The following is a 15,736-nucleotide window of genomic DNA, read 5'->3' as shown; positions in this document are numbered from 1 at the left end:
GAATATATTTACCGGCGTTTGATCTATTTTATTCGCTTCTGGCCTATTCTATTATCTTTGGTTCTTTTTAATTATCTTTGGTTCTATTTAATTATTTTTTGTTCTTATTTATTTCTCTTGGGGACTGTAAACCTTTTCTTTTGTTCTTTTTTATTCTCGTTGGTTCTACTTTATTTTACTTTTGTTATTTCTTATTCTCTTTGGTTCTATTCTCTCCTCTATTTTCTATTTTATTTATCTTTAGTTCTATTTTATTCTCTTTGGTTCTATTTTATTATCTTTGATTATATTTTATTCTCTTTGGTTCTATTTCATTCTCTTTGGTTCTATTTTTTATCTTTGATTCTATTTTATTCTCTTTGGTTCTATTTCATTCTCTTTGGTTCTATTTTATTCTCTTTGGTTCTATTTTATTCTCTTTGGTTCTATTTCATTCTCTTTGATTCTATTTCATTCTCTTTGATTCTATTTCGTTCTCTTTGATTCTATTTCGTTCTCTTTGATTCTATTTCGTTCTCTTTGATTCTATTTCACTCTCTTTGATTCTATTTCGTTCTCTTTGATTCTATTTCGTTCTCTTTGATTCTATTTCATTCTCTTTTTTTCTATTTAATTCTCTTTGATTCTATTTCATTCTCTTTGATTCTATTTCGTTCTCTTTGATTCTATTTCATTATCTTTGATTCTATTTCATTCTCTTTGGTTCTATTTCATTATCTTTGATTCTATTTCATTCTCTTTGATTCTATTTAATTCACTTTGGTTCTATTTAATTATCTTTTGTTGAATTTTATTATCTTTAGTCCAATATATTTTCCTTGGTTCAATTTAATTTATCTGGTTCTAATTTATCCTAATCGGTTAAATTTTATTATTTTTAATTCTACTTTATTATTTTTCTTTACAATAATAGTAAGCGTTTTTGTTGGGGGAATAACCTTTGATTTAAACAATATTTTCTATTAAAATAGCAATATATACTCTTTTAGAGTAAATGTCGATTAGTAATTTTTTCATTAGTTCTATAATAATTTATCAATTAAATTATTTCAATTAACATTCAAAGATATAGTATATTAAGTTCATAAAATAGGTGTAATTAATATAAAACGTCTATATTTTTATTTAAATAGTTTGTAATATTATGTAAGTTAGACTATTGTACTATTGGTTAGGCCAAGGGTCAAGTATCGTAAGTCCATAAAGATTTATCTTTGATAAATATTTTACTGAAAGATATTCAGATAGTGACGTCATCACTGTAATAAAATCGCCCCCTAGCGAGGCGCTGTCAAAGCTTCGGGAGCCGTTAGAAAGCGAACACAGGCAAAACTTTGACGAGGTTTACTTAATTAAAATAATAATTATAATAATCAGCTAGCTACCTTTAATGTCATTAACTCAGGTGGCCGAGTTACAATGTGTAGGAGGTTAATAATAATTATAATAATCAGCTAATACCCAAGGCACAAGCTTAGGCCCGAGTGAAACAAGCCCTTCATGCAACGCGAGCCAACAACTCCCTACGCACACTATTACCGTTAACCTCAACAAGTTTTAATGGTAAGACGAAACTGAAGAATTCGGGGGAAAACGCTTTAACCAGTGGGGAGAAAATTCGCAAATTGAACGTGGAAGGAGCTTGTCCGTGTTTTCACGAGGTGGGATCGAACCCATCTCTTCTGCCAACGATCCAAAATTTTCATTTAATTTTAGCTCTTTTTCAACAGATGTCGCTAGCGTAGAAATCAAAACAAGATGCTTTCGCTACATTTGGACCCAAAAAGCGGGACATAAAAGTACCCTTCGCGTTGATTGTCTCGTTTTTAAATTTGACGATAACTTAAATTATAGTAATCTTTAATAATATATTTTATGTGGGATATATAATTTAGGTTAAAGTCCACTGAGTAGAGTATAAGTTGTCTAATTATAATACTCTACAATGGATCTCTGACGACGTTATCGGTTCGCTATTTTGAATCTTAGCTTCGTTTTCCATTAATAGATGGCACCACGATCTCCAGTAAAGTACTTTTTTTCGAAGAATCGTATAGATTCATTGCCATCTCTAATAACAAGGGCCTTATCATAATACAGGTGGCAATGAAACAAATCAACCTCCAATTCCTCAAATCTGAAACAAACGCCCCTAAAAATAAGCACTGGAAATAAACGACATTTTAAATCAGTGTTTCAAGTTGCGCATACAGACAAAGAAAGCGCGTGAAAAAGTAAAATGAAAAACCTCTTTCTTTTGTCAACTCTAATTTTCATCAAATAACTCTTTCCGTTAAGAGGGTTTGCGCCCCCTTCATGATTACAGGGTAGCCGTTGAAACAGACTAGCGAAAAGATGGTACGCAAAACCCTCAACCACTAATTTCAGTCAGTTTTAACCTCGTTTTCTCACCATTTCCATTACTAGAAAGAACAAAAAAAAACTAGCGTTTGGCACTCTTAAAGGGGGAACAGGGGGAACCCAAAAAAATCAGTAAAAAAGGGTGTTCTTCCTTTCAGTCAGGAATACTAGCCCCCCCCCCCCCTACCCTCCGACAAAACAGAAGCGTGCCCTGTAAGGAAACCGCCTCGCGGGGGCTGTACAAAACAAAACATAGCCGGGCCGGGGGGGGGGGGTCGGCAAAGCATGGGAAAAGAAACAGTGGGGAACTGGAAAGAGAAAAAAAGAGCTCTTTTGCAAATGAGCTTTGGCACTTAAACCCGAATTGCCACCTGAAATTTGTATAATGCTGGAGTAGGCGAAACTACTCGCGAGAAGAAGAGGAAAAAATATCGTGGGTCTGGATTTTTTTTGGCCCAGAAGCCTTTGCCTTGTATCGAAAAAATAATCGGAATAACTTACAGTGGCAGCTTGAAATTTTTTACTGTACGTTTTGCGAGGCTAAAACGAAGGATTCTTTCCCGCTAACAAGAATAAATATTATATACGCGACCTCCCTGCGAGAGCCGCTTTTACGAATAAATGGTCCATGGAATATTTTTTTAAGTTAAAAAACGTGTTTCTTTGTGTAATTCTCATATTTTAGAGGAAAAGGGGGAGAAAGAAATAATATATGTTTTGTAACGTTGCTACACGAGTCGGAGCATATTTCAGAGTGGCTTGTTGATAAAGTATATAATATTTAGTGACTCATAATATTTTTATTTTTAATAAACTTAATTAATTATTATATTTTGTTCCTAATTTATTAGCAATGTTAATAATTTTTATATTTTATATCTTTAATTATATAATATAATTTTAGTATAAATAATTTAGTTGATATTTATAATTTATTATATTATATTATATTTTACTTTAATTTCTTTTAAAAAATTTATTATTTTCATTCCTTTAATGATAAAATATAATTTAGTACTTAAAATGTAGTGACCCAAGGTAATTTTTGAAAGTTTTAATTTTTAATTGAAATTATATTACGAAGGTGATTTTTTTATATTTGATCGTTAATGAATTTTATAACTATGGTGAAAACGTACAAATATTTTATATTATATTATATCAACTATAATTTAATTAACACACTTTCTATACTAATGAAACGTTAAATATATAACACTATTTATATAACTAATTTAATAAAAAAGTATCGTTTAATTTGAACTGTTAATTTCAAAATAATTATTAATTAAACATTTGACTATGCTAAATTTGTGAGAAATAGTTACTAAAAAATACTTTCTAAAAACACCAACAGTCTATCAATTTGTTTCGTTATCGCTAATGTAATTTAATTTCATTCAATTTCAGAATCTTTACAACAGGAAATCGAGCGCGAGAGAAATTCTCGGTCCGAAACAGCGACGGAGCACAAAAATTTGCAAGCCGAGAAAGGTGAGCTAGACACTTTCTATATAATATATCAATCCCAGCCAGGCCTCCAATTCTATTTCGCAAAACTCTCTTAATTTTTTAATCAAACCGTAAGTCCGGCCGAGCAAAAGGCGAAAGAGCTTAATTAACCATAGCGAAGTAAAGAAAAGTCACTTCCATTTTTGCTTCACTTAAATTTCGTTAAAAACCAGCAAAAAGTACGGCGTAGAAATTAAGTCCGGCCACGTTAAAAGCAGCGACACATTTTGGAGCCAGCCAATATCATCTTAGCCAGGACTGAGCGCTAATAAAAGCTACTAGGCAATCCTTAGTTTCGCTACGACGCCCGGACTGAGGACGGAGACCCGATTACATCCACAGGGAGGCACTCCCATCCCACTCATCTTGAGCTTCATTTCCATCCCACTTCGATGGGAACTTTAGATGCAAAACGGGCTCGCGATCGTAACTCAACTTTACCCGCGACCTACTTCTTTTCCCAATTGTCAGGTAACTGTAAAATGAACTTCGTCGTTTGTAGCATTTTTTGGCGAAGAGTCGGGAAGGTTAAAACTAGATTTCGGCTTACCCAAAAATGGAAGAAGATAAAAAATAAAGTAACACGCGGAGAAAGCCGAGAAAGCTGCCCCGCTATTAATTAGTGGAAGGGTTAGAAAACGCGCGCGCGACTTTTGCGAAACTAAAATAATTAGAAGCGCTCCATTAAGCGACGTAATTATGAGGGAGTGAGAGTTTTTGATTTCATAGAGGTCGCTGTTTACGTGGCAGAACGTCGGCCACATTTTTTCCCCTTTCCCTCGGAGTCACCTCTCCCGAGAATATAATTTAATACCGCCATCTAACGAACGACGAAGGAAGCTTCACGGAGTTACCCTTTTATATATTTTTCTATTAATTATTGCAGTCGATTTTGTTTCGATAGGTGAGCGTTAGGGTTACTTTTTTTTCGGAGGTACCCTTTCAAGTTCGTCTGCTAATTTGTTCGGGGCTGGTTGGTCCCCCCCCTCACATCGTGGGAATGGCAATTAGGGGTTGGGCAACCGAGTCGTTATTAAAAGTGGTCAAAGGGGGATTTCGAGACTATTAAATTTCGGAGGCCTCTCGAAATTAACTTTAATCACTATCCCAACGGTATAAACTAAGGAGGGTATGGTTTATTTTGATAAACCATAAACCATTAGGTTGAAACTCGCTCCCCGATAGAGAGAGCGCAGCCAGAAGTTGACGTCGAGTCTTGTCTAATACGGAGTTTCGGATAATTTGCATAATACTAGCTAATTAGCGGTAGGATATCGCGATTAAAAAACGCTTTAATTGGTTCGACAAGATTTTCGCTCCGATAAGGCATCCGAGTTGCGTCATTTGGAGGTCCGCCTGCAAACATTTAGATTAGAACGAGCGTTAAAATTAGCTAGAGCATCACTCTTTTCGGTGAAAAAATAATTTAAATGTTCCGTCAAACTTTTAAACGGTAAATTACGTTGAAGCAGAAGAAGATAGTATACCTCTTACTATACGGGTATCCGTCGCTTTTTTCTAAGCTTGAAACGTGTTCCTTCGCAAGCTTGAGGTGACGTAGTAAATCAATATATATCCATAGACAGTGTAATTTTTACATTTTACATTGCTAGGCGCAGTAGCATATTCGGTAAAACTTTGACCAATCCGTGGTTTGAAGAGAAATTAATGTCAATATTAAACTGTATATTACCTGAGAAGTTACATTTTTCGAATTAATATCGTATTTAAATACTTCTCTAGTAAGTGATATAATATTTACTTTTGATTGAAGGTAAACAATTTAAGAAATACGTTGCTCTATTTAAATGTACCGTGAGTTTCAAAATTGTTTTCACCGATTTGGTCACCTAAGTCAAAAGAAAATTACTTTTATTTTAAACTAATAATAAACTAATTATAATCTAACAATTTAATGAATAATTAAGTTTTCTTATTTATAATTTTTCTCTTTACATTTCTTAAGACTACCCATAAATAATAAATCAATTTAAATCCAATCACCACAGAGATATTAGAAATATTTATAAGAAAAATGACAAGCCTTATAAATCTTAATGAAAATGGTTTATCCCTATGAACAGGTAAATTCTATGAATTATTTTTTGGATGACCCGTTTATTATCACAAAAAACACCTTAAATTACATATTTAAACCAAGAACATATTTTTTATATTTAGTGAGAATGCCTATGTATAAATAAATATATATTTTTTAAATATTATTAAAAATAACGCTAAGAGAATAATTCCCAACCTAGTTTTTAATAAAATTTTAAACATAACAATTAAAAAATAGGTAGTTGAAATCTATTTAAATTTACTGTGAGTTTCAAAATTGAGAACTGCAAATAGCTTACTTCGGTCACTTGGGTACAAAATTATCCAAACTTAAAAAAATAAAACGTTCATTGGTGAAGTTATTTGGAAGGTAAATCTAGATTTATAAATATAGCTTCGAAAAATCACGATTTTAGCGGAGAACTTGGTCAAAATATAAACTAACAACAAATTAGTTTTTCCAACCCATGTCCATCAAACTTCAGAAACATACAAAGGTTATCAGTACAGATTGGCCCAGTCTCACGTACATGAGAACTTTAGACGTTTTTCATTTTGCTTCAAACAGAGATTCCGTTTGACGGGCGACTGACAGCGAAAACAATTTAAAATCAAAATGTTTAAAAAAAAGAATACGAAATATTATCTAAGACTATTGGCCAGTCATTCCTGACCGGATATTTGGCTGAGTGCGTCTCCAAATCACCTTAATAAACTTTCATTTCTCAGGAATTGCGCGGTAATACGTAAGCAATATTTATTTGCATCGTATCGTTGTTGGAACCAAGAATATTCAAATCATTTCGCACAATATTTCTTCTTTAAAAGGAGTATAAAGTGGAACATATTAATTTCGGGGTGGTAATTGTGGGGGAAGTAAATAAATTTCCAATCCCCAGCCACTCGTGTTCGAATTTGGTATTGGGCAGTAGAAATAGGGGCTACTATGTACTTTCCATCCCAAAACATTTAACAGCGCTCCTAGCGTCGAAAACATGAATTTCGTTATACTACCTTTAAAATATAAATACAAAATATAAATATAAATAATCAGCTAGGCTAATACCCAAGGCACCACCATAAGCCTAAGTCATCAAACGACTTTTAAAGCCATTAATTCAGGTGGCTTAATTAAAATTAAGGGCATGAAGGGCTTTCCACCACCCTCCTATTTATTGTAACCCGGCCACCTATTTAAGGTTTTAAAAGTCGCTAGATGACTTGGGCCTAAGGTGGTTCCTAGCTGATTATTTTTATTATTATTATAATAATAAAAATATAAATAAAAAATATAAATATAAATAAAAAATATAAATATAAATAAAAAATATAAATGTAATTAAAACAGTATATATACAATTAAATAATACAAATATAATTAAAACAGCATAAATATAATTAAAATAATATAAATATAATTAAAATAATATAAATATAATTAAAATAATATAAATATAATTAAAATAATATAAATATAATTAAAATAATATAAATATAATTAAAATAATATAAATATAATTAAAACAGTATAAATATAATTAAAAAATATAAATATAAATAAAACAGTATAAATATAATTAAATAATACAAATATAATTAAAACAGCATAAATATAATTAAAATAATAGAAATATAATTAAAACAGTATAAATATAATTAAAATAATATAAATATAATTAAAATAATATAAATATAATTAAAACAGTATAAATATAATTAAAATAATATAAATATAATTAAAACAGTATAAATATAATTAAAATAATATAAATATAATTAAAATAATATAAATAAAAAATAATTAAAAAAATTACGTTATTACCGTTTGGATTTCTAAAAGATTTAAAATTTTATGAAAATTAGGACAATCATTTTGCAATCCATTAATTTGCTTTCATATATGAGCTTGAACGCGCCTTAAGGATGCATCGGTATAACGCTAATAAACCAACAAACGTTGTTATCGTTCCTGCGCGATTCCTTACCAAAAGCGCAGGAATAAAGCAACTAGTGTATCCCCACGCCATCTAGCGTGGAACCCCGACCCGATCGAAATGGAAATGGATGAAGAGGGAGGGGGGGAGATCACATACAGTTTCTATCACTGACACACTGACTGAGTTTCTCTCTTTGGAGAGTCTGCCCCCCATTTTCCGATTCGAATGCGGAAATGAAAGGGCAGACGTCTGAAGCGGCTACGAGTGTTTCTCCCTTTTCGCCGCGAGGGGCGCCTCCGACCGTGACAAATGCCTTTGCGGTCTGACTCGGATTTGAGCATTTCGCCCCATCTAGGAGTACGGAGGCGAGGTATATCTGTCTCCCGCTCTCGCAAACCGAATGCCGCAGTCAATGAATCGCGTGGGAGATTCGTACGCTAGCATTGAATCACCGCGTTCGTCATTGCGGCCCCCGAGAGTCGCAGAAACGGCTCGCTTTCTATTTGACAGCCTCGGTGGCGCCATCTAGTCAGAGTCGTCGGAAACTGGGGATTTTTCTTTTAACGTTTTAGCCAGTACGAAGGCGTAGGGGTACGTGTTTCGTATCTATACGAAGCAATAAGGCTTCTATTATTTTTGAAACGTTAATTACATTTCTATCAAAAAAGTCAAGAAGGGCCTTTGCGTTTTCTGACAACTGAGCTACCGAAGCTCCGGTCGGGACCTCTGGAAGCGCTTTCGGATGCGTGCGTGCCTAATTCGAACTTTTAACTAGAGAAGCGATACGCCTGCCATCGTGTTTGAAACGAGTGACTTTCATAAACAAGCCAACGCGGCTGGAAATTATAATTGCATTTCCACGAATAACCTATTATTCGGGGTTTTTGTTCAATTCTATTACAAACTTATTAATGTTCCCAAGGAATCGATAAATGCAACATCGAAAGTTTCCAAACTCGAGAAGGAAATTTATTTAGTTAATAGTCTAACTAACAGAATAGCCATTATACATTATATTAATTATTTGCAATTATACAGAGAAAATAGTAAATTTCTTTCATACTGTTTACGTTCCCTTCATTTGTAATTTTTACATTTCTTCATTTATAATTTTTACATTTCTTCATTTATAATTTTTACATTTCTTCATTTATAATTTTTACATTTCTTCATTTATAATTTTTACATTTCTTCATTTATAATTTTTACATTTTCTTTCTTATAATTTCTATAATTTTCTATAATATTTTTATTTTCATTCTTATAATTTTATATTTTCATTCTTATAATTTTTATATTTTCATTCTTATAGTTTTATATTTCCATTCGTATAATTTTTATGTTTTCATTCTTATAATTTTTATATTTTAATTCTTATAATTTTATATTTTCATTCTTATAATTTTTATATTTTCATTCTTATAATTTTTAAATTTTCATTCTTATAGTTTTTATATTTCCATTCTTATAGTTTTTATATTTCCATTCTTATAATTTTTATATTTTCTTTCTTGTAATTTCTATAATTTTCTATAATATTTTTATTTTCATTCTTATAATTTTATATTTTCATTCTTATAATTTTTATATTTTCATTCTTATAGTTTTATATTTCCATTCGTATAATTTTTATGTTTTCATTCTTATAATTTTTATATTTTAATTCTTATAATTTTATATTTTCATTCTTATAATTTTTATATTTTCATTCTTATAATTTTTAAATTTTCATTCTTATAGTTTTTATATTTCCATTCTTACAGTTTTTATATTTCCATTCTTATAATTTTTATATTTTCATTCTTATAATTTCTATAATCTTTTATAATTGTTATATTTATTTTTTAAATTTTACATTTTCTGGTCATAGATTTTCGAAATTTCTTTTATTCTATATTCTAGATTTCTTTCAATATTTTCTACAATCATTTACATACTTCATATTCCCTTCTTTTAATATTTTCTACAATCATTTACATACTTCATATTCCCTTCTTTTAATATTTTCTACAATCCTTTAAATATTACTTTCTTTTATAATTGCTGTTTTTATAATTGATTTACCTACGCCTAAAAATTAAGTTCATTACCATAAAAGGAACAGTAGCCTAAAATATCTCACATAATAACGGTATAAATTAAAAAAAAGTACATTAGCTTCTAACAATAAACCCATAAGAATAAGATACTACACATAAATATATTAAGTTATATATTTCCCATACTCTTTCGGTATATTTCCCTTTTATTGTAGAGTTATAAACGGGGCAATATATTACATTTAAAAGCCGTATTATAGACAAGCTGTCTCTTTCAATTTCAATTCACCATAGCTAGCCGAAGTAGAACCATAAAACTCCATTTGGTATGGTCAGAAGTGTATATAGAGGCTCCTCAAACTAAATTACGGAATATACCCAAGCTGGTTCGCGACTACGGGCTCTCTCTCGAAACAATAGAAACTCAAAACCCAGCGAAGCTTCGTTCCAATATACAATTTCCCACGAAACGGAACTTAAATTGTGTAGGAAAGTGAAATTGCCTTTTGGAAATTGGCTTTTAACAAAGTTATTATATTTCTAATACTATGCCAATTCGGCCGGAGTGAGGCAGTCGGGATGTCTCCTTTCCCTAATATCTCCGTTTCCCCCTCTCCATCATCTCCCGCAAGCATAACTTGGTATTAAAGTCAAAGGACACTATCGGGTATCCTGCCGGTGGTGGGATATTCGGAAGACTAGACTCTCCGTTCTCGAAATTAAGGTTTTCTGCCGGCTTTAATACTGTCAGAACGTCTCAAAGGCGAATTTCTCCGTAGTCATAATACAATGGTTCGCGGCTAATTTTACACATGCCCGATTCCGTCCCTACAGGCCTATTTCGCGAATCTATCTCTCTCTCTGCAACGAGAAGTTCATTTCCAATTAACTTCGGTATTCGTTAGAGAAGGAGCCCAATCATTTCCGCGGAGTATATATTGCAATCTACATCAAATAAGAGAGCTTATTAGGGAAATATTGTAAGCGACTCTAGCAATCCTGGTGGACATATTGGCGTTCAACTCCCTTCTGCCACGGTGTAACTATACCATCTACCAATGGCCAGATATTATATATATATCTTCCCTACAGTTTTACGATTATAGATAGAGAGAGAGAGAGCGTGTAGCGTATAATACGGTATCGCGGAATATAGGGGGCCATATTGGAGAGGGCAATAGCTGCTCGGGGGCTGTCCAATTTTGGAGACTCGGCGCTGAGAAACGTTAATAGGAGGTGGCATCCTGTCCTGGCAAACTAACTAGGCGAACCGTAGAGCTCTCTCTCCTAGTTGACTAAAACATATCCTTCACGTGTTGTGCCTTCACGCCGGTCAGTCTTCAAGTTGCCACCACGCCTAACATCGGCTTTTGGATTTGTGTATCGAAGCGTACTTCTTTGTATACACCTAATTTAATTTAGCTCCAAAAATTATTAAATAACCATCACGAACTACGAATAATTTATTAGTACACTTGAAAATGTGAATTGTAAAATCTGGTAGATTTTAAAATGTTAATATTTCAAGGAAACCTTTTGAGTGAAATACTACTTATGTGATTATTTACTTTTGTGTATATAGAACTGCCGTGCAAAGCACAAAAGCATTAACGACCAAATTTTCGATTTACAGATTTTGGTTTAATTTCACCTTATTTTATACGTTAAATTCAATTTTGAACTAATTTTCGAATTTAAAATTTTTGTTCTTAGAGAAATGACTTGTTGCAAAACGCATTATTTTAGAATTTTGCATTATTTTCAAACCAAAAACGCATTAATGTATTTATTTTCTTTAAAAGTCAAATCAAGACGCATTTTTTTCGCGTTTTAAGACATAAATAGTCCAACATATACGTGATAAAAAGCATTTTTTAATGATATTTCTGAAATATCGTTTGACATGTAAATTGTTTAGTACCAGAATATAATTTGAGTTGAAAAATCCAAGTCTACTATATAAACTTGAAAGAAGTAAGTTGGGGTATCTTAAGGCAAAGAAAGTTTGAATTTCGCGGGTTTTCTCTATATTTTGGTTTTGGTCGTTAATGCTTTTGTGCTTTGCACGGCAGAGAGAGGTAGAAGACTTAGCCCAATTTTTTATGAACCAGGGAGGCTCAAAAATGATTATCTGGCAATCCTGCCAACCTAGTTGTCTGGATAAATAATGGATTTTTGATCACAATCCTACTCATTTAACGGTTATAGTTTTATACAAACCATTACAAATAGTTAAGTCACTATATCTCATGGATTTTGTAAATATTTCAATTATGGATTTACTATATTTTGAAATATACTATCTTCACGTACGTTATCTTAGCTATATATTGGAAATTGACGTTATAGGTGAGGCTTCGGCAAATACCAATCAAATAGGAATGAGCATAAGTAAAAGTGTTAACACCAAGTTATAAATAAGTTTGCAAGTCTTATCGAAGTAGCGCTATGTTGTCTTTGTGAAAATGTTTGGCCTGTTTAGCTAGGAATTTATAGTAATTTCTATTAAGGTCTGAAATTTTTAATAGTGTTACAATTGAACTGTCAGACGATGAGACTTTGAACAATTTATTGGTGTTATCAGCTATGAGAAATACAGTCTGATGTACCATTATAAATACTTAAAACCAGAAGTATATTATATCTCTTTGAGATAAGTATTCCTTTTCCAATATTGCTAATTTAACTAGTAATGTTAGTTGTTTGAAACGAGCTAATTTTTCATAAGAGAAAACAGCACCCTGCAATTAGTTTTATAGATACTTTTCTATAGGTAAAATATGCGTTTTAATAAGTAAATAATCTTTTTAAATGTTATGTTATCATTTTACATCGTTAAACTTTCATTGTTTGGCGAGAAAATCACTCAAATATAAACTCCAACTTATTAAGGTTCATGTTTCATTTTTACACCTTAGATGGAATCTCAACTCTTAAACATTTCGGTTAAAACTGACTTTTCGAACCGCTTTATTTGTTTGCAATCGTAGAAATTTGACAAATGGCTACCGAAGTACTAAAACAACCAAGATTCACACCTTTTTACCTCATAAAGTCGTTTAAATTTGCTTCGTTATATCATCTCAACCCGAAGATTCCAAGTGCATATCAGAGACGATTAAATATTTAACGTCTTAGTAACGTATAAGATTATAATTAACTAATGAGTGGATCTCTTCGACAACTCTAATTTTGACCAAAGGGGTGCATTCGTGTAAAGGTGGAAGGGGGGGTAAGGACAGGGGGCTGTTTATCCCTCTAACATTCAATCTATCTGGTTGACAATATTGCTATAATCGTAATTCAAGCTAATATCCGCGTTCGGGGCTTAGCAGCTCCTTGGAGCGTCCCCTTTTAGCGTTACGCGCGCCGTACAAGTTATAGACGCTCGCCACGCCGCTTTATTTTAATTACTTTCCAGTCTAATGTATGCCCGTAAACGCCTTTCGAAATGATCGGAGAAACATTACGGCGATAATAGGAATCGCTTATGCAAAGGCCCGGCCAAGGCCTAACCGAGGCCCGACGACGAGCGGGATTGCGGAGAGCGCGAAATGGCGAAACTGCGTGAATTCTAAATGCGCCAACACAGTCCCTTTCTCCGGAATATAATATTCAATCGAGATTTAACCTGACAATTATGACAACGGGGGCGATAGGGTGAAGATAGCGTGCTCGCTAAAACGAGGCTACTGTCCGTTAAGCCCGACAGTTTCATCCGTTAGAGTCGTAGAAGCGACGCCTCGTAACTCTCTTACTCAATGAATCAGTGATATAAAAGAGGACTAAGCGACGCGCGCGAACCTAGCGGGTGACGGTGAAAAGGGAGAGCCCCGCCCCTTTTAAAATGGCGACTCGGCTGACGGAAACATTAACGTTTCCCCTTTGCCCCGGTAAAACGGGCTACCTCGCGATCCAAAAGCTTTAAAATAGCCCGGAATAGGCCCCCCTATATGTGTACCTCCTGTTTTTACAGGAACGGTGTAAGAGAGGATACGCGGTTTGTCGGGTTGCTTCGCCTAAAAGCGGGCACACACGCCGAGCGCGGGACTCACGAGGAAACGCCGACTTCCCTAATGGATTTTTCTTCCACTTTTCGTCACTAATTACGTTTTCCAAAAGCTGAAAAGGTCTGATGGCTGGCCAAACCGAATGCGTAGTGTTCCCGCTGAGCTCTCGCGTACCGCCTATGTACCGTGGACACTCTCTTACCGTACCTCTCTTTTCTACGCGACAGCAACTTTTATACAACAAGGTCCGAGTTTTGAGGGCTAAAAAGTTATTAATCTCTGCCGCGAAAGGGCTAGCGAAAACTCCTATTTTGGAAATGGGATAGTCTGCTAAAATATAGACGCTTAAAATGGTCAAAACCGAAACAAAAATTTTTAAAAGCGATTTTTAGTCGCGCTTAAACGCGCTCGGCTGGGATTAATTGTTATTTTTACGCGTATCGGACCACTGAAGGCCCGGAAATTGACTTCGAAAAAAGTGGAGTAAAAACTAAGTCCAGAGTTTTCCAATTTCGGAATGAGTGCTAGTTTGTTTCGGTGGACATTGGGTTTTGTATTGCTTTCGTAAAATAAGTTGGCGCGATTCCGAAACTGATACTTTTTTAGTGGGAACTTACCTTTAAAATATTTTAAATCAATGAAGGCCTAGATGTAATCGATGGTGTAGAGTTTGTCTATGCATCTAGCAGTGATTGTAGGCAATAATTTAGGAAAGTTTATCCCACGTTCCTACATTATGCTAGAGAGCTTTCTTATTTTGGGTATTTTAAATATTATTGCGAAACCGTATCATTTATCAGTGAAAGTTTTTAAACAAACCATTGTTATTTATGTAAAAAGCGATATCCCGATGTTGTGTTAATATTCGATGTTTAATATTATTATCTATTGAAAAATACTATGTTCACGTAGGTCATTTTAACTATTTCTTAAAGCGTATTTAAAAATACCAAATTAGATTATACATCTGTTGCTTTTTCAAGTGCGAGACATAAAATTTAAATTCTACCATAAAAAAAGTGTTGGCTTAATAACGTCTTGTATAGAGCTCTTAAAGGTCAATAAGTTAGACCACTAAGTTTTTCCTGGGATTCCCAGGACAAACTTGGTGGTCAAATGGTGGGAATGAAATAAGCAGTGTGTTCAGCAAAAGTTAGTACACGTCACTTCTTTTGGTTAGGTGATATTAAACCAAGAACCCATAGACGTACCAACTACCAAGAACAGAGGAAAGGAAATTTTGGTTACTTACGTGTTCTTAGTACGTCTATGGGTTCTTGATTAAACTATTTGAGATTCAAGCAATGAATTTGACTAATTCCGTGATGCCAATTACGCGCGAAACTTGTAACTTTTGAACATAGTTTGCTTTTCTATTATTGAAACAGCAGCTTTGGCTTCTGTGTAAGTAACATAAATTATTTTGACAGGCTAAATCTATTTTATAAATTTCATAGAGGATATAGCCACTAGAATAGTAGACGATAATATAAAAACACAATACATTTGGTGAACCTAAAAACGTTAGTCCTTTTGTGGACAGTTGTTGTACTTTCGAGACCCACTAAAATTTCATATTAACGCATTTTCGGATGATAGTATAGGTTGACTAATTAGTTAGTATATCGGACATGAACAACTCATTTGTAACAATAAAAAAATTGCATTTTCTGAACGTTACTTAACTTGTAAAATACTCGTTTATTATTATTGTTATATTATTATACTCGATCCTTCATATATAATTATATTTTGATGATTTACAGCTGAAAATACTTAACTAATGTACCCTTAGAATAAAAAGTAAGTGCACAAG

The 15,736-nt window shown here is 33.1% G+C and overlaps 1 protein-coding gene across 3 annotated transcripts in view; it reads left to right on the top strand.

Moving 5' to 3' along the window:
* Nucleotides 1-15,736, top strand: part of LOC149943309 (uncharacterized) — a 160,222-nt gene that overhangs the window by 129,432 nt on the left and 15,054 nt on the right. For all 3 annotated transcript variants that reach the window (XM_090177737.1, XM_090177736.1, XM_090177735.1), the window contains exon 8: nt 3,772-3,855. In XM_090177737.1, coding sequence (XP_090033863.1) covers nt 3,772-3,855 — 84 coding nt within the window. The remainder of the gene's footprint in view (nt 1-3,771; nt 3,856-15,736) is intronic.

The sequence above is a fragment of the Leiobunum rupestre genome, chromosome 6 (genome assembly GCF_980474605.1).
Source record: "Leiobunum rupestre chromosome 6, qqLeiRupe1.1.hap1, whole genome shotgun sequence".
Classification (NCBI taxonomy): Eukaryota; Metazoa; Arthropoda; class Arachnida; order Opiliones; family Sclerosomatidae; genus Leiobunum; species Leiobunum rupestre.
The sequence above is the reverse complement of the archived record's forward strand: the minus strand, read 5'-3'. Positions and strand labels throughout refer to the sequence as shown.